This window comes from Synchiropus splendidus, chromosome 19, assembly GCF_027744825.2.
Source record: "Synchiropus splendidus isolate RoL2022-P1 chromosome 19, RoL_Sspl_1.0, whole genome shotgun sequence".
In the NCBI taxonomy this organism is placed as follows: domain Eukaryota; kingdom Metazoa; phylum Chordata; class Actinopteri; order Syngnathiformes; family Callionymidae; genus Synchiropus; species Synchiropus splendidus.
The window spans coordinates 13209505-13227402 of NC_071352.1; the positions used below are offsets into that span (position 1 = coordinate 13209505).

At 43.5% G+C, this 17898-nt stretch overlaps 1 protein-coding gene across 4 annotated transcripts; it reads right to left on the minus strand.

Annotated features, from left to right (window-relative positions):
- Positions 1-2634: 2634 nt before the first annotated feature.
- usp7 (ubiquitin specific peptidase 7 (herpes virus-associated)) lies at positions 2635-17304 on the minus strand. Of its 4 annotated transcripts, none has more exons than XM_053851948.1 (31): positions 16858-17304; positions 13682-13786; positions 13410-13608; positions 13054-13192; positions 12869-12957; positions 12535-12643; positions 11708-11838; positions 11552-11606; positions 11393-11473; positions 10575-10665; positions 10370-10452; positions 10123-10232; positions 9551-9728; positions 9192-9336; positions 8601-8731; positions 8355-8489; positions 8153-8254; positions 7979-8084; positions 7822-7914; positions 7667-7734; positions 7372-7472; positions 7010-7163; positions 6755-6822; positions 6363-6471; positions 5581-5658; positions 5410-5510; positions 5206-5305; positions 4994-5113; positions 4848-4919; positions 3580-3670; positions 2635-3500 (listed from the first exon to the last, which is right to left on the minus strand). In XM_053851948.1, exons 1-31 carry the CDS (start codon positions 16940-16942, stop codon positions 3394-3396), a joined length of 3336 nt encoding a protein of 1111 aa, XP_053707923.1. In that variant the 5' UTR covers positions 16943-17304; the 3' UTR covers positions 2635-3393. The 4 variants fall into 4 exon arrangements, with proteins under 4 accessions (XP_053707923.1, XP_053707921.1, XP_053707920.1 ...); XM_053851946.1 differs by having other exon boundaries at positions 9572-9728; positions 16858-17088; XM_053851945.1 differs by having other exon boundaries at positions 6363-6465; positions 16858-17088.
- Between the last annotated feature and the right edge of the window lie 594 nt (positions 17305-17898).

Here is a 17898-nt window from a genome sequence, read left to right on the forward strand (position 1 = left end):
GGTATCCGAGCATGCCATTTTTTTCCCCAACATTTTTTATTCATTTATATCAGCCACAATAATAATCATATAAATGCACATACACCAGACAAAAAAAACTATCTATTATTTATATAACATATTTACAAAAAACCCAGAGTGGATAAAATTAAAAAAGAAAAGAAAATATGGAATTAAAATAAAATAAAAAACAAAAACAGTAAATAACAATCGTTTGTTCACTTAAAGTCCAATGTCTTGTATATATAGCTTTATATAACAAGCATCGAGTTGCAAAGGGCAAGAGGATCTCTTTATATCAGTCCACATTAGTCCAGATCCTTTTGAAAAGACTTTGATCAAAAAAGACGTCTTTTCCATGGCCACACAGGAGCTCAGTTCAGTTAACCAGTTTTGAATGCTTGGAGGATTTCCACATTTCCACATCAGTGCGATCATGCTCTTTGCTTCTAGACCCATACATATCCGTTGACATTTGGTACAGTTCTTTCCTTCAGGATAAACACCCAATAAAAACATTTGAGCATCAAATTTGATTTGTGTGTATCTTACATTTGACATTAAACCAGAACTTAATGTTGGCACATCGGCAGACACAATGAAAAAAAAGTCCTCTTATGCTGACCACACTTAAAACTAAAAATAAATCAGGAATATTCAAATAAATATATCAAATAAAGTTAGGAATTTGTAGAAATTTAAAGAAGTGATTTTGGGGAATATTAAATTTAGTTTTGAGCTCTCCATATGACATGAATTTCTTAGCACTGCTTCTGGAGAGATCCTTTATTTTTTGTAATTCCTGGTTAGCCCAGAACTGAAAAACCAACGTCTGACTTACCTGGGATAAATTCTTCACTTCCCCAAATAGGGCCAAAGCAGTGAGCCAGTTTCCCCAAGTATTTCCCAACTTCATGCCATACATTCACCATGTTTTTTTGTTATTGGATTTGATGTTTTTCTTAAAAGTTTTGAAGGACTTGAAGAATACAGGTATAAAGGAAAATCCAAGTTTGAAGATATGGATTCTATTTCTACCCAAACATCTTTTGAAAAATAGAACGTGACGGTTCTTAACTGTGAAGCCCAACGAGAATGTCATTTTAACTGTAGTTTCACACGGAATATGGTAGAAAACATAACTTATCACATTGATATAGCGGATTTTAGAGTGAAGTTCACAGGATACCAGTTTAACCATCAATGTGAATGTGAACTGAAGGTTGTGGTGCATCACTACATCCAACACTAGACGCTAAAATATGGGAAGTTTCTTCTGTGTTTTAGCTTAGTAAAATTATTAAAAATAAACTAAATGATAATGTCCTTGGAAAAAGGAACCAGTTTATCATTTCCATATTTTATTTTAATAGAGGCCTTGTAAGTCGCATGCTAGCATATGACCGTATACGGGACATGTAGCATGCAGCCAAATTACTCATACTGAAAATGTACACACAAAATCAAATTTAAAAAAAAAAAAAAATAAAAAAGTCACGTACCCTTTTTAGTTGAAAGCTTGCGAACGAGTGGTTTTCCAGCAGTCGCTTTGCTGGAAGTACAGCTACAACAATACATTATATATATTTTTTTTTATGTTGTTTTTTTTTTTTTTGCAGCACGTACTTTACACGACAAAAAAACTGTTCTGTTCTGTTCCTCCAGTTTTCTTAAAGCCAGAGACCATGTTGGATTGGTCTGGACAGATGTTGGTCACGAAAATAGAAGCACTAAAATTTGTTTTTATAGAAAATTTTTATTCAACATACATTTTCCAGCAAAAAGGCAATATACAGGAATAGTTGTCGTACACTGCTGCTACACTGAGGATTTTTAAAACTCGAAAAGATGAAATGAATAAGTGAATCTGCAGAGGTTTTGTTTTTGGACTGCACGCTTCTTTTTACAAGGCAAACCATTGTAGTTAGTTCGAAAAGAAAGAAACAAATCTGAATGTAACAGAAGCGCCAACGGTACATCAGGAAATTAGAGAAAATAAAAGCCTACACACAAGAAATATGAACATCCGGCTCAATCTGTACCCAAAAGCTTCTCTTAAATTTTTTAAATATACAATTCTTAAACAGGGTTTTTACAGAGCCAGCGATGCACTGAAGGGAGTGTTCCAGCTGTGCTTCGAAACAGAAAAATAGTCATGTGGCTTAAGGTGAGTTACATTGCTGGTTTTGTCTATACACAGCCCTCCCTAACTAGCACAGCGGAGTAACTGCTCCCAACCACCATGAGGAGACACCTCTAGTCTACGGAGGTTGAAAGGAGAAGGCAAAGCTCAAGTGCAAGATCAGAGGAATGAAAGAGACACCCTCATCGACCAAGGGTGGAGCGATGGTGTGTGTGTGTGTGTGTGTGTGTGTGTGTGTGTGTGTGTGTGTGTGTGTGTGTGTGTGTGTGTGTGTGTGTGTGTGTGTGTGTGTGTGTGTGTGTGTGTGTGTGTGTGTGTGTGTGTGTGTGTGTGTGTGTGTGTGTGTGTGTGTGTGTGTGTGTGTGTGTTCCTTCAAAATGGAAAGTCACCAAGCAGCTGAAAATCACAGGCACAGTGTGCACGAGTCAGTCGGGAGAAACCTCGGACATAAGTGCCAACGTGCAGGATGAAATACAGACAAGATTCTTCCATCATCTTTTATCCCAATTTATTATTTTAAACAGATGTGGATTCATAATATACAAGATCTGCACAAAGAGCCAAAAAAAAAAAAATTGTCCTAAACATTCTTTCCCAAAACCTCAGAGAGAAAGAACCAGGCGTAAACGTGGGAATACTGTGTGCACGAAAAGAATGAGGGCAATAAGAACCGACACCGTGGTGATTGAAAGGATGGGTTTAGGAGAAGGGGAGAAAGAAACGCCGTCCTCCCTCAGTCCAATTTTCCTGGCCATCATCCTCTCATGAAACGTCACACAGCAGTATAATGTCTCTTTAAACAACTCTTTATTTAAAAACTCCAAAAGAGAGGGGGGGGGAGGGGAAGCTGAAAGAGGGTCAAACGTGGAGAGGTATACATTGAAGTATATATTTAAAACCCGATCTCATTTCCCATCTTCCAGACAGGCAAAGGAAAAGAAGAGTAACAGTTAAAGCTAAAAAGAAAGTGTCTTGGATGTGGAGGGGAAGAAAAGAAAATTAAAACAGGATGTGGTTGGTGCAGTTTATTATAGAGAATCATCCATCAGCTGCAGTGTGAGCCGCATCTCTGACGAGTAGTGCCGGTGTTGAGCTGTACGAGTCCGGGCGAGGGGTGTTCAAAGTGAGAATACGAGCACACGCACGCCCACGCAGTCTGTCACGCACACAAGATAGGTTACAGTCTGTTGTTAGGTGTGTTTAGTAGGTGAGGTGCAGAGGGCGGGGGGCTGAGGGGGGAGAGGGCTGCTTCAGTTGTGGATCTTGATTGCTTTCTCCAGGTATGTGTAGCGGCCTCTCTTTGGAGCTTTGTTGAAATGGTCCAAGCCGAGCCAGGGCCGCGGCTGAGACATGTTACCTGCCACACCAGACCAGACCAGACAGCAGTTGGACCAGCGTTCTTGGCTGAGAGCTAAGGCAAAGTGGCTGACTCTTACCTGGCTGCGGCTCAAAGTCCTTCAGGTTGACTTCGTACTCATCTTCAGTGATGTACTGATGCCGGCCCATCATCACAATCGCAAACTTGAACTGGAAACATCGAGACAAGAATTCAGGCCAGCAGCATTTTTTTTTTAACTACAAATGACCACTCCAGCATCAGCTAAAGTAGGAGACGTGAGGACAAACACGGTGACTGGTTTTCAGTACAACAAAGCTCGCCTCATCTTCAGAACACGAGACCGGAGTCATGGACTCGTATTCAATTCGCCGTCAATGCATCAGCCAAACACAGTTCAATATTGGTGAATGTCTGGCTACTTTGTCATGATGGATTTGGTCTTAAGATTAGAACCCTCACTTTTGGCAGACAACAATGTGGATTTGCTTGCCGTGAAATAACATTTCTGACGCCAAATTCGGAACTTATTTTTTAACCAGCGAATCACTGCTAACATGAACAAAGTATGTACTTGTTCAATGAGGCTCATCTGGGGATATAACACACACCACTACAACTTATATAGGCATCAGAACAGCACACACTCTCTCACTCACATCCCATCATGTAACTTGGATTTCCCCACTGTGGGAAGAATAACGGATCCCTAAATACATTATCTGAACAGAACAGTCTACAATGCTACACATGCAGCTATGTTCACACAGAGCATGTGAGGCTTTGAAATGAATTGAAATACAGCATATTAGATCAAGTTCCCTCAAGTCCTCCACTTCTAGAAACTCTTCACTCTGACCAAGTTTCTTCTCATATTACTCAAGTTCCTCCTCTGGAAGGACCCACCACTTTCATCAAAACACAGGCTTTCCGCTACATGTAAACAACATGCCGCATTTCCACAGATCTCCACAAATCTCATGTGGTGAAGCATATTAAAACCAAGTGGAAACATGGAAACAGGCAGAAAACGCATCATGGAGCTATACATGATTATCATGGCGTTTGCTGGGTTTTTAACGGGGGGAAAAAAAAATCACAAAGAAACATGATCATGTTGCTTGTGGAAATCACGTCGCACGATTCGGCTAGACATATGAAGAGACTGCTCAGGTGAGGACGCCTGCAGGCTGGAGAAAGATTTACTTCTAGCATTTTCAATGTCACCAATTCAGTGAACTTAGAGGGTAAAGAGGAACTTTTTCTCCCACACACACTCCAGCAAAAAAATAAATAAAACAACACTACATATAAACAATACAGACGCTTTTACGACTTCATGAATTAAAAATTCATCTCCTCACTCACCTTTTCAAACTCCTTCTCCTGGATGTCCAGCATCGTCTGGATCCTCCTCATCACCTCCCTGAACGACTCACCCTGAGACACAGAAGAAGACTTGAGGAAAAACAAGACAGACTGATGGCAGGATTAAAATAGCCAGAGACACCGACCTGTCGAATCTTGAGCAAGAACGGAATCCCAAATGTGCCAAAGACTTCCTTATGGAAATGAGCTACAGGGATTAGCAACTCTGTGTCCTTGTCCAGGTCCACCTGGTCCGAAGGAATCTCCTAGAATCAGGAGGTGGGGGAAGTGAGAGCAGCTCTAAGGTCTCACAGGCAGAATGATTCTGGAACCAATGTGACAGACAATGAAGACAAACCTCTATTCTGAAGGTGCGGCTTGCAGCCGGAGATAAACATTCTAGCAGCTCGTCCTCCTGGTGAACCCCGATGATTTTATAGCTTACTATCTCTAACAGCCTGGAGGAGAAAGACACCATCAGTATATTTCTTGGATGTTCACAATACCATCATGGCTATAAGTGGTGACCCGCTGTGAAAGGAAGTACATGACTGTGGTTCACCTGAGTTTCTCAGAGCCTTTTTCAGACAGCTCCACTGCCTTTTTACATTCTTCCAAAAGGTCCCGAACACAGCCATGTTTGTCAGGGTAGAGGGTGATCTCCTGCAGCACGCCCACACAAACGTTACCTTGCAGCTCAGCCACATGACAGGTGAGTGGTGGTGTGACTTACTTCTTCCCTGAACTGGCTGTTTAGCCATATGGATTTGAAACTCCTCCGGTTCTCAAAGTCTGTGATCTTCATCTTCAACTGGATGACAAGCAAGTTTGAGTTGAATAAAGGAAGTGAATTACACCCACAACAGTCATCATGGAGCATCTGAGCAGTTGCTATGCAAGCTGACAAGTAACGCATCCTTAAAATTGAGTCAGACCTGACTGTTTAGGGGATTTTTTCTTTGGCACCAACAGCACTTTTTGGTTTGACACAAAGTGACTCCTAAATGTTGCTTCAGCGACTCACTCTGGTGCATTAGCAGACATGAATCATCAACTCACTGGGCAGTTTTGACTTGGCCCTATGATGCTTATATATGTTCAGATTGAACTCAAGCACGATAAAGAACAACCTGAACATACACCGAGTGATTAATAAACATTCAACCATTAAGAGGTTTAGCTATAATTGGACCCAACTCTTCATCGTTCATGACATCATCAGGGTTAGACCCTCCATGACACTGCGTCAGACTTCATGAAGTCACAACAGTTCTATATTTTCCTCAGAGATGAGGAAGAGTGTATCTGACTGTGAGGGAGGGGGACATGTGTTTGTCTCTACAAAAGACCCCAGAGGCCTTGTCGCTCTATGTATTATTGCATTTCAAGTATGTCAACAAATAAATAACTTGGTAAACACAATTGTTTACATTATTTATGATACGAAGATACTGGTGTATGTAATAGTATGTGAGCTTATAGAAAAGTGAGGTGGGATGTTTGACTGCCTCCTACCTGCTGATAGTAGAGTTTCTTGGGCTGCCGAGGTTTGAAGAATTGCAGCAGGTCCCGTAGTGTTCCCTCATAGTTGTGTCTGAGAGGATTCCCTGGGCCGTCCCTGTACCTGGCCACCACACCACCAGGCAGGGGGGGAAAGCCGCGTTGGAGAAAGAAAAATGGAAAGAGCAGAGAGAAAAGAGTCGACGCAACAGGAGACAGCATCAGGGGGTTGTAGATGTATAGAGCGTCAAAGTGGGAGGAGCAAGAGGGAAACAGAGACAGGTGGGGGGGGACAGATTACACAACATTTCTAACGACACCTGGAGGTTTTGAAATTATGAGGAAAAAAAAATAAAAAAAATCACTCCAATAAGTGTGTGTTGGTGTGAATGAGACAAGCCTCCTACCCCTGTGACTTGAAGAACTGGAGCAGCATTGGATCTGTGTTCAACCTCTGTGCTACCGTCTTGGCCACCTGGTTGGATTAAACAACTTGGGGTCAAACGGGATTCACAGCTCGAAACACTTCTGATGAATGGGTTTACAAGTATTTTTATCAATTTTTCCACGCAGCAGAAGGTGTCAACTTTACAAGCTTGTGGCGATATTTCATTTCTCATCGACTCAGGACACAATCCAAGCATGCAGAAGTGGCAACACACCTGAAAGTAGTTCATGCGGTTTGACAGTGTGACCACAAATCCGGGGTCGTTGTGGATGGTCTTGTCACAGAAGATGACGTCCACCCGGTGGTAGAGATCCTTGAAATAGTCGTTGGCTGTCGGCAGCTCACTGCTGTCATTCTCTGGGTCGTCCCTGCATTAGTAGGAGAAAATGAGGACTTTGTACATCTGAGATAAAAGTAAGTCGGACATTCATAAACCCACTGCGAATCAAAGAAGCATTCCATACGATTTGAGCTACAGTACATGTCATTGAAGCTTTTGTGGGCTACCTAAAATATGGATCAGAGTTTCTGCATCAGACCCTGTATTGACTTAAAAAAAAAAAACAAAACACCTACTTCTGGAAGACAATGATGTCCCCGTCCATGAGCTCATCCAGGGCCTTGTCCAGAGAGACACCGTAGTCCTGTATCCGCTCAATTAGATTGGGCTTTACTTCCTGTTGGACACAAGACTTTGTTTATCATTTGTTACTCTACAGAGTTTGAAATATAGCAACAATAATACTAGAGTGTCCCATTTGTGACTACAGAACAGGATATTACTTGCAAACAAATGTTCAAAAGTACACAAGAAACTTTCAATTAGACGTCACATGACAGATTGCGAGTTAGTGAGTAAAGAATACTTCACCTCATAGAGGATAAGACTAGTTTCCTGCGGAAATCCTGCTCTCTCACACATGATGGGCAATAGATCTCCTGGTTAAGACAGAGGAGAGACCATCATAAGCACTTCACAGAAACTCGGTGTGGGATTTTTACTCTCTCTCTGTACACGTCACTTACTTATTTTGCAGGATATAGGTGTGTAGATATGTCCACAATAATTTAAGCTTCTGGTTTTTGGGTCATACATTTTCAAGAACAACATGACATCATCTAGAAGAGAAGATGGCAGACATTAGACAATGATGACAGAGAGAAGCAAAGCTTGTGAACTCACGATCTTTGTCAAACTTGGGTAACGTTGCCCCGCTGGCTGCCATCTCTGGATCCACCGTCTCCAGAAATATTGTCCAGGGGTTCTCATTGTCACTCAAGTCGATCATCTAAACCAAAACAACTTGTGTGAGGGAGGTGGCTCTGTGAAATTGAGTCATAGTTCCCCACAACTCACCGACTTGTTGCTGTCTGCTTCGTAGTCTAACATAGCAGGTCGCTTGGTTCCATTGCTACGAGCTTGCATGGGCCACAGCCTCATCTGATCCTGTGGGAAACCCTGCAGCACAGAATTATTTGCTCAGTTTGCTAATTTGAATCCAGGCTAAAAGTTAAAACAATTCCCCTCACTACGAGATCCTCTATCTTTCTGCTCTTACCATGGTCTGGGACAGGTTCTGGACAAACTCCTGGAGTGTGGAACTCTTGAGAACTTTGAAGACCGTGTACTTCACCTTCTCCTCGTCATACATGTCATTGCCTTGATGACCACAGAACTGGTCTTCTGTCACCATCTAAAAAGGAAAAAGGAAAACATGAAGATAAATGGTCAACTTCCAGACTTGATTTCTTGTTTGTACAAATGCATACTCGTTTCAAGAGAAAATCAAAAGTGCAGTTCCCACCTGGACCTGCATGTAGAGGTGAGCCTCTTGGCGCTCCTTCCTTTTCTGAGCTTCAACCCTCTTCTCCTCTTGCAGACGCTCAACCAGCTGCTGAGGGATGTCCACGTCGGTCATGGGCTGAAGCACTTCACCTACAACACAGAAGACGGTGTCTTGATGCTACATTGCTGAGCGTATCAGAGCCCAGCATGGCGCTATTGTCACATCTCCATTGGCCAACAGTGTGCACAGCACAAGTTAATATCCAATGAGACGATGAAAAATCATCTAATGAAATAAACTTTCATGAATAAGAAAAATCAGCAATGTGGTGAGGGATGACTGGTGCTGCTGGTCAGTCTTGTCAGAATCCTGCTAGGATTTCAGTTCCAAGCTACACGTTTTCCCTCAGTGGCTTTCTAATTCAAAAGACTGGAATGGAGAATAGAAAACAAACCACTCTAGAAACAAAACACAGTCACAGCCTTGGGCCACCATTTCAGCATCACCTTCCAGCACTACCATTTTTTAAAATCCTTCTGTTTCTGGGGGGAAGAAAAACACAGGACAAACATTTCTTCTAAAATAGAAAAGACGAGACAGATAACTTACTGAGCTTGGATTCACGGATGTAAACCAACATGTACGCGTTGGTGCAGTGTCGAACTGAGAGGTCGTCATCATGTCCACCATAGTTGTGCTCTATAGCTTCTTCCTTGGTACACCGCGACACCACATCATCATCAAACTTGCACCACTAGAGTGATGAAAAGCAACGGGGGAGGGTGAAGAGTGGAGGCAAGGGGATGAGAGGGCGAGGGAAACAAGCACTTAAGACGAGCATCAGCACTTTCCATGGTCAGCATTTGTTTCTACAGTCAGTCATCAGTCTAAGAATTCACTTGGTTCTTTGAGTCCATCACACATAGAATCATTTGATAATAAATGCAAAGAAAAGAAAATGCTCTCACTATTGGTTCCTTGACACTCACTTTGCCGTCTCCTTTTGGGTTAAGATAGACGACGTAGTGACCGCCATGGTTGTCTCCGCTGTGCACTAGTACGGCGTGCAAAATGTAGTTGGCCGGATCTTTGGAGTCTGGCTTCTGAAGGAATTCGTCAAGTGGTAACTGATCTGGAAACTCAAACCTGCAGAGAACAGAGACCATGGATTTAAGACAGAAGACAGGAACTGCAGGTTCATGTGAAGTAGGTCAGCACATAACTGTTAATAGGAAAGTAAGCTGGTGGGAAACCGGCTGGGGTGGCAGGGAATATTCAGGGTACATTCAAGTACTCCATAAAAACAAAAACGTTTCTGCTGTCCACACAGATCTGCTAAAGTAATACAATGTCGTACATATGCCAGAACTAGAGAGGTGCTGTTATCCTCTAGCAAAAGATAAGAACACAACAAATGCGCAACTCAGAACTTGTGGGGATACGGACCCTCAAAAATGGATGTCATTTCCTGCTTGTTTTGGGAATGGCTCCATACACTCAGATGAATCAGGTGTTAAGAAAGGGGACATTTTTTATTTACCGGTCATTAATCTTGATGTTCTGGTCGGTCTGTGGGTCATACATGAATCTCATCAGCTGCAGATGAAGGATTGGGGGGAAGGTAAGGAACTTCACTCCCTTCTCCGCCTCCTGTAGAGCACACAAATAGACATCTGGTCAGGACATGCAGCTGAAATCGGTACACTCTTGTTTGAATTTCCACAAATATGAAACATCCCACAATGACACACTAAAAGGAAAAACTCAGAGCTCGTAACAAAGCTTACCTGGAGGCCATGTTCCCCAGCATCATATTTGTTGTCTCCATCCAACTGCTCAGTGGCAACATAGTCCTTGAATGACTCAAAAACTGTCGGTGGAAAGCAAATGAAATCAACAAAAAAAAAAAAAAACAGCTTGACATATTTAATAACATATAATTCACGAGAAGCAAATCGACAAGTCAAAGAACATCTTTGTATTTCCACTTACTGTTCTTCTTTCCTTTGATGCTTAGCTGGATGTCATAATAATCTTCTATCCGCTCTGACCGGTAGTCCACATGCTTACACTGGATATAAGACTGAAAAGTAAAGAAAAAAAAAAAAGTATGATCCACATTGTTGGAGCCAAATCTTATTTAGCGGTGGTGTCATGTTTGGTTGTTTTGGGTGTAAATTCTTTGGTTTGCCCAGGTGTGGCACACTGACCAGCCAAGCTATTTTATTTGTAGATAAGCGCCAGGTGTGGCTCTTTGTTTTAGAATGTGGACCAGTATATGGTTTTTACTGTGTTCTCAGCATGGGAAAATGGACAATAAAACAGATGGCAAAGGGAAAATGGGTATGGCTCTTCCTTGCCAAAAGAACATGCGAGTTCCCCACATTCAAGAGCTCAAGGTAGCAAAAACCCATTAAAGACACTCCACGCATAATTTTAATAACAGACATGTTTCCATCATAACTACATCCAGCTGTAAACACACTCACTGTATATTAGCACTATACTCAAAAGTTGATTTTCTGTTCACTCCAACAGCAAACCAACACCAGGGAGTACTGACCACAAGATGACCGTTTCAGTCATTAAGTCTGCAAATAAACTCCCATCCCTGGTTTAGCAGCATCACTCTTCCCCTCCAACAACGGTGTCCTCAGCACTCGAGCAAGTTTGATTATTTATATATTTATAACAGTCTACCGTTCCCCCGTCGTCATTTCACTCTCTCTGTCTCACCTCAACATCTTGTTTTTTACTCATATCCTCAATCCCGTTTGAGCCTGATCATAGGAGAAATATTTCATACATACCACCATCTTCCCTCGGAAGAGCTTGGGGATGGTTCCCTCCACACAAGTGCCTTTCATTTTGTTCTCTACATTGTCCAGAAGCTGGAACACAAGGACAGATGGTGTTGATTGCCAAAGAAATAAATACAGATAATCGGTCACAACTGAATGAGGACGCACCACTCTGCAGAGCTCCTGAACGTCATGCTGCATGAAACTATCTAGTGTTTCCCACCTACAAGGGAGAGAAGACCATTATATAATCTGCTCTGAATCAGGTGGAGAGCACCCAAACCAAGGAAGACAGTAACACAAAAGTTCTTTGAAATACACTACCCAAAGGACTTTGTGAGTTTCTTGGTGCCGACAGGTTTGTCGCTGTGTTGTAGCTCATAGAAAACCCTTTGCAGTGCAAGAGGAACACTCTTGGATGAGTCATCTCCCTCAGTGGGCATCATGTACACCGCCTGGAGAAAGAAGAATTTAGCAGATTTGATACTTTGGTACTGAACAGGCTTTTAGCTAGGATTTTGAAACACGGTGTCCAAAGCCCCAGCCCATAACCCCGACCCTTTCACTTACCTACACGCCATGTAAACGACTGACTTAACTTGCTTTGTATAAAATAAGCTGTTAACATCCACTTGTACAAAAATAAAAACCGCCATAATACTCCTATTGACAAGCTATGAGTTAAACAATTGTTCAACGTTTGGGACGCGTCTGCATTTCCGTCATCAGCCTCGGACATTCCATCAATAACAGCGCTTCCATGCTGCCAGTGTCGTGACTCGCAAGATGTGTATAACCGCGAGATCAGGCGGACAAACAAATATGGCACCCGCGAAGGCCAAGCTACGACTGCAAAAGGGTTGAGAAACAGCAAATTTCAATCATATTTAGCAAAATCGCCAGGCAGAAACACCCTTTTCACGGAAACCAGTGTGATTACAATATGAGAAGGGCATTATGGAGGCACTAGTGATCGGAAATATAGGGCATCTGGGCGGCCATTTTTTTCATGTTTTGACGCCCAGTCGCCCTCCTCACCATAAGCCTGCTACCAAAATAAAGCCATTCTGTAGTTTCTTTCAGAAGAGGAAAAGAAACATTCAAAACGAGAAGTCATGAACTTTTTGACACAAGGTGACAGAAAACCTTACCCGGCGCAGCTGGTTGGTGAAGAAGAGAGTCTGCAGCAGACTGTTCATGTAGCAGGTAGCTCCCTGGTTTTTCAGCCCCACGTAACCCGTGTGTTTTTTGGAATCCCAGCTTTATACAGAAGAAGGAAATTGTAGAAGATTAGGGGCTTTACAAAATCTATGCAAATTTTCATGGCTGCTGAGAGCTAGAGATAGCACCTATCACGGGCGCTCTTATTAATTGAAACTTAGGAAATACAAGCACAATTTCAACAGAGCAACACCCCATACATGGGCACAGTGTGTACGAGCAGGCCAGCAACATCGCTCATATAAAAAGACCAAAACAACTTACGCCACACCATGCGGCGCATCTGCCTGGACGTAAACTTCAAATGTGACTTTGTCATCATCAACAAAGCCCTTGTCTGGATCAGTCACATCCTGAAGTGAGAGGGAAATGTTGAGCTCGCCGGCCAGAAGCAACACTGGAGAGAGAATGTTTTACAAGGACCATACAAATGAGCTTCTAGGACTTACACTCCAGGACATGAAGCTGGAAAAGCCCCAGTCGTTCTCTTTGTGGAAGAACAGGTGACTGATCCTTCGGCTGAAAGACTTTTCATCATCTTTATAGTTTATGATCTTCAACATGGCCTGGGCGTGGCAAGACCAGGACCTGTGAGACAAAACACATTGTTCTGCATTTGTAAGGAGTTTAAACCTTTCAGGTGAGTAGGTTTTAATCCTGTCCATCATACTAGTTAGCTCAAGGAACACATATCTCATGTACGTATATCTATGTATTTTAAATGTTAGTGAGGAGCACTGTATCAGATACACACACTTGTCACTGGTAAAGGTTGGAACAAAACAGTCAATAGAAAAATACTTACGTGGAGTCAGACTCTGCGTTACACTGGAGGAAAAAGCCCACACTCTTCTGGTGTGGCCGGTCAGGGTAGAAGCGGGGCATCACCATAATCTTCCATGGAAGGTTTCGGACAAAGCACGATGGACTGAGCACTGACTCACTCAAACGGCTGAAACGTTCCACCACAAACCGGAAGGTTGCTTCCGACCGCCAACTAGTATCTACAAGACCAGGTGCTGAATAAGCCATTGTGGTCGGCAATTGTCAGAGACTTCAGAATCTGTTTCGACTCACCATCCTCCATGTCCTCCTCGCCGTTGTTGTGACCATCTGCCATAGCCACGTTACCGTTAATGACTGGGTTGGCGGGAATTCTTGGTGGGTCGTCTGTGTCCCCAGCTTCATAAAATAAAAACACATTTGAAGTCATCCTCCACAAAACTAGTTTTAAAATAACTATTTGCATGAAATCATCAGTGCCAAAATTACAGGGAGCAGAGGTCTGTAGGAAAACCTGAAGAAAGTTTACAATGATTTTTACCAATGTACACATTCGACTGTTTTTGTTGTACATGAGGCTAGCCAATAAATTAGGCTAATCTTGCAAGCAGGAATGTGAATGCTGCATTTCAATCATGGGGAGGATCAATAAAATGAAATGTAAATGAGAGTTTATCAACAAGACCGGCCCACATGCTGAGTCTGCAAGTGCTGCCACCTGCATGAATACCGACAGTAGCAAGACATTTTTGCACAGGTCTATTGGCATTGTAAAACTGAAATGGCTGTAACTAAAAAGACAATATTCTGTTCAATGTGTTGCTTCATATACAACAGGTAAATCAAATTATTAAAAAGACATTCCAGAGATTTGGAAGCCGCAATGAAGTGAACATGCCTGTAAGTTTCGCCATGTTTTCTTCTGTGACACTTCGGTGTGAAAAGATGCGTTCCTGAAGAGTGCTTGCAAGTTCACCTATGAGCCCTTATTACTGTCATCACGTAAAGAAAAGGACTACACTAAACTTGAATATATAGTACTAAAAATACTGTAGTGTGGTCAGGAATAGCAGAAGACTGACTGCTTACAAACATGTCAGTATGCCATGCGACATAATAAACAATCATAAAAGTGTTCAACCACTGGACTACAACTCTTATAACTTCCTTCCAACTTTGAAATGTTTTACTGTGATTATGAAAGAGCATCATCAAAGCTTGAATCACTCGCCAAAACTTTGATTACTCAAGTGATATCATACAATAAATAATGCCAGCGATTGACTCGAATAATCATTCCAGGTCGTAAATGGAACCAAATCCCCATCTACTCACTGCCAAAAAATGTAAATTCTGGTTATTCAAATGGATTATAAAGAAACAATGGAGCCTAACAGGTATGAAGCCTTTCCTGGTGAAATGTTTATGTCCACTTTAAAAAATATTATATAGTTTGACCTGGCATAGTTTTTGAGGACCAGAAATTGTTGATTTCTCAGGAAAATCTGTTGTAAAGTTATAAGCACGCAAAACTCTGCATCAAATCTACATTTCCCCCGTTCATTTTGTCACTATTCTACAGCTTATTTCATATCTTCCGAAGCCGCACAAGAGCTTGTCCAAGCTACATCAAGAACACCTGTGCAGACAATTGCCAGTACGACTTGTCATCGTCTTTGGAGATAAATATCTAATCTCCAAGCAGAGACGACAACAACTATGACCCAAATAATCAAACCCTTTTCCATTGCTGAGAGTAATATGGCTTCAGGTTAAAGAACGTCCTCAATGTTTATCCCTACTAAGCGATTTAAGTAGATAAAAGTACAGCAATGTGACTGCACATGTCAATTTTACTGCTGGATACAAATGTGCCGCCTGGCCATGTACCAAAAAAACATTGGTGTATATAGCCTGTAAGCACACGTGACCAGATGCATTAAGATGATCATCCATGATAGATTCAGGGTTTAGTTTATTTGTTTACCTTCAGCTCCATCAGATGAACGCTAAAGGAAACAAGTGCGTGTGAGCAAGTAATTACTGGAGCTGAATGACGCAGTGATGCTGCTTACAAGCCTGCTCCGGCCAAAGAAGGCGTCAGCGTGGAAAAGATTCTAAACACTGATGGACCCCAAAAAGAAAAAGAAAAAGTCAAACTTGCTGGTCTAAACGCCATGCTCATGCGAGTAGGTGAGGCCAGGAGTGTGGAGTGGACAAACAAAAACAGTGATCATTAAAAATGGCGAGCCCCATGCCGTTCGCTCTGACATACAATGAAGCAGCAAATCTCCGCGCCTCCTCCGTGTGGGCCTGGAAACTAGTAGCGACACGGCGTTTGCCCTACGAGATGAGGGCGAACTGCAGATTGGTGACCAGCTAGCCAAAGCTTATCGACCACTGTGGGGTTTTGCTGTGTCCGCCGCATTCATATGTTGCACCATTGTCAGTTCGCCTTAATCGGGTCTGACGCAGGCCGTTATTAGCCTGCGTGAGCTAAACCATTCATACAGGCTGTGGAGCTGGGATGAATCTCAAGCAGAACCGCGGTTAAACTGCACCGGGGAGCGCGTTTAACCACGTCGCCACATATTGATGCACACTCAGGCGTCTATCAAATTTGACTAAACACAGGCAAGCCTCCATTTTGGAGCGCCACACACCCCCCTCCGCTAGCTGCTCAGCTAACTAGCAGATGGAGATGCTAACATGCACTCCGCAAATGGGGCCTTAAACTTGATGTTTCGGTGCACAATATACTGAACGATCGCAACGCACTCAGTATCAGCCATGTAGTAGACTTAACGGTGTGCGATATACGCTTCCATTTTTGAGAGACACATTGTGTTCTCACGCGGTTAGTGAGGGCCCACATATTGCAAGAACGATGCTAACAAACCGTACAAGTTCTCGGCGTTCTACAGAATACAATTCAATCTCGGATCAATTCAATTGCAGAGCAGCTGTCTGTTAATAAAACATCAGGTTTAGTTTCATAACTCCCAGCCCTTTCTGCTGTAAAACGACTCCAGTCCCTAGAATTGATGCACTTGACACTGTTCGGCTTTGAGGTGTTGAGGATGTTTAAGCTGCTTATTATGACTGAAAGACATTTGACAGCCACACTGGAGAGGCAAAAACCCGAGCCACTTTCAGCGGGATACACTTGTTGTTCCAATGAATGGTCCACTTCGCTTCACGATGAAGCGGTGCATACCGGTTTGTGACGCAAACTGACCATTGGCAAGTAAAGCACATGCGAGAGAACGACTGAAACAAAACGAGGTCAACTATAAAGATGTGGACTGCAGCGGACCGCACCATCAGCAAAACGCAGCCGGCTATCCGGGCTAGCTGCAGGCCTCCGTGTTTACTGTAAAGTTGACCCCACTTGCGTAAAAGCAGGTGCACACATATTGCCTGTGCAATGTGAATAACATGGTGGAAACACTGCGATCGTGTGTCAGTACCTTCCATCTCCATGTCTTCAGGCTCGCTGAGCTGCTGCTCGCCGGCTTTCTGCTGCTGCTGCGTGTGGTGGTGATGGTGGTTCATGTTGGCAGATGTTATTGTGGATGTGACGCGGGGCTCCCGGTTTTCTCTGCTACCCTCGACTTTGTCCAGGGCCGCTTCGGAGGACAACCTAGCACTGGGCTGCTGGTGAGGTGTGTTCGGATGCGCTGGAGGGGTAGACAGGTCGAGCCTCGGCGGCCGGGCCTGTTCTGTTGCGCCCTCGGCCTTGTCCGCTGTCAGCGCCGGGGAATGAGGAGGGGAGGTCGGCGGGGGAGCGGGCAGAGAAACGCGGACGTATTTACTCGCTATTCGCCCAATTTCGGCGCCTTTAGTGGGTGCGAGTTGCTGGCTAACGATGGAGGGGACTGGACGAACCGGGGCACCGTGGCTGGTAGCCCAGGGAAACTAGCAAAATCAATCCGGCTTGCACCTGGAAATGTGGGGCAGCACCGGGAGGAACCAATAGCTTTAGCAAGAGGAAGGCTACCTGACACTCCGACAGTTTGGATGCAAGAACAAAAAAACAAAAACAAAGGGCTTTAAAGACACATTCAACAACTTTGCCCGTGACGTGCCCAGTCCGTGTGCTCCTCCGACTGTCCCTCGTCTGGGGGAGAGCGATGGAAGAAGCTATCCATTCAAACCAGATTCCAACAGCGTGAATTTTGAAGTTCGCGGAGAAGAGAGTTGCCACGGCCCGACATAAATCAATTCCTCCCGCACGACCCGGAGTGAGAAGAGAAACACAACGCGGCACGTCGACTTAGTCCTTGCGAGCAGTTCCGACGAGAAATGTGCCCGGTCATGCAGCGGCTCGTCTGAGCTGTGTGGCCCTGGACCCGCTCCTCCCGTGGTTTGTGATGTGTAGAGTCTGAGCTAAATCTCAAAATGGCGGTCGCGCTCTTCGCAGAAATGTCACATCCGCATGGAGATCCAAACACTGGCCCATCCCAGCCGCGGTCCTCGCCTGCCGGGTTCGCATCTATGGAAATGAGTGT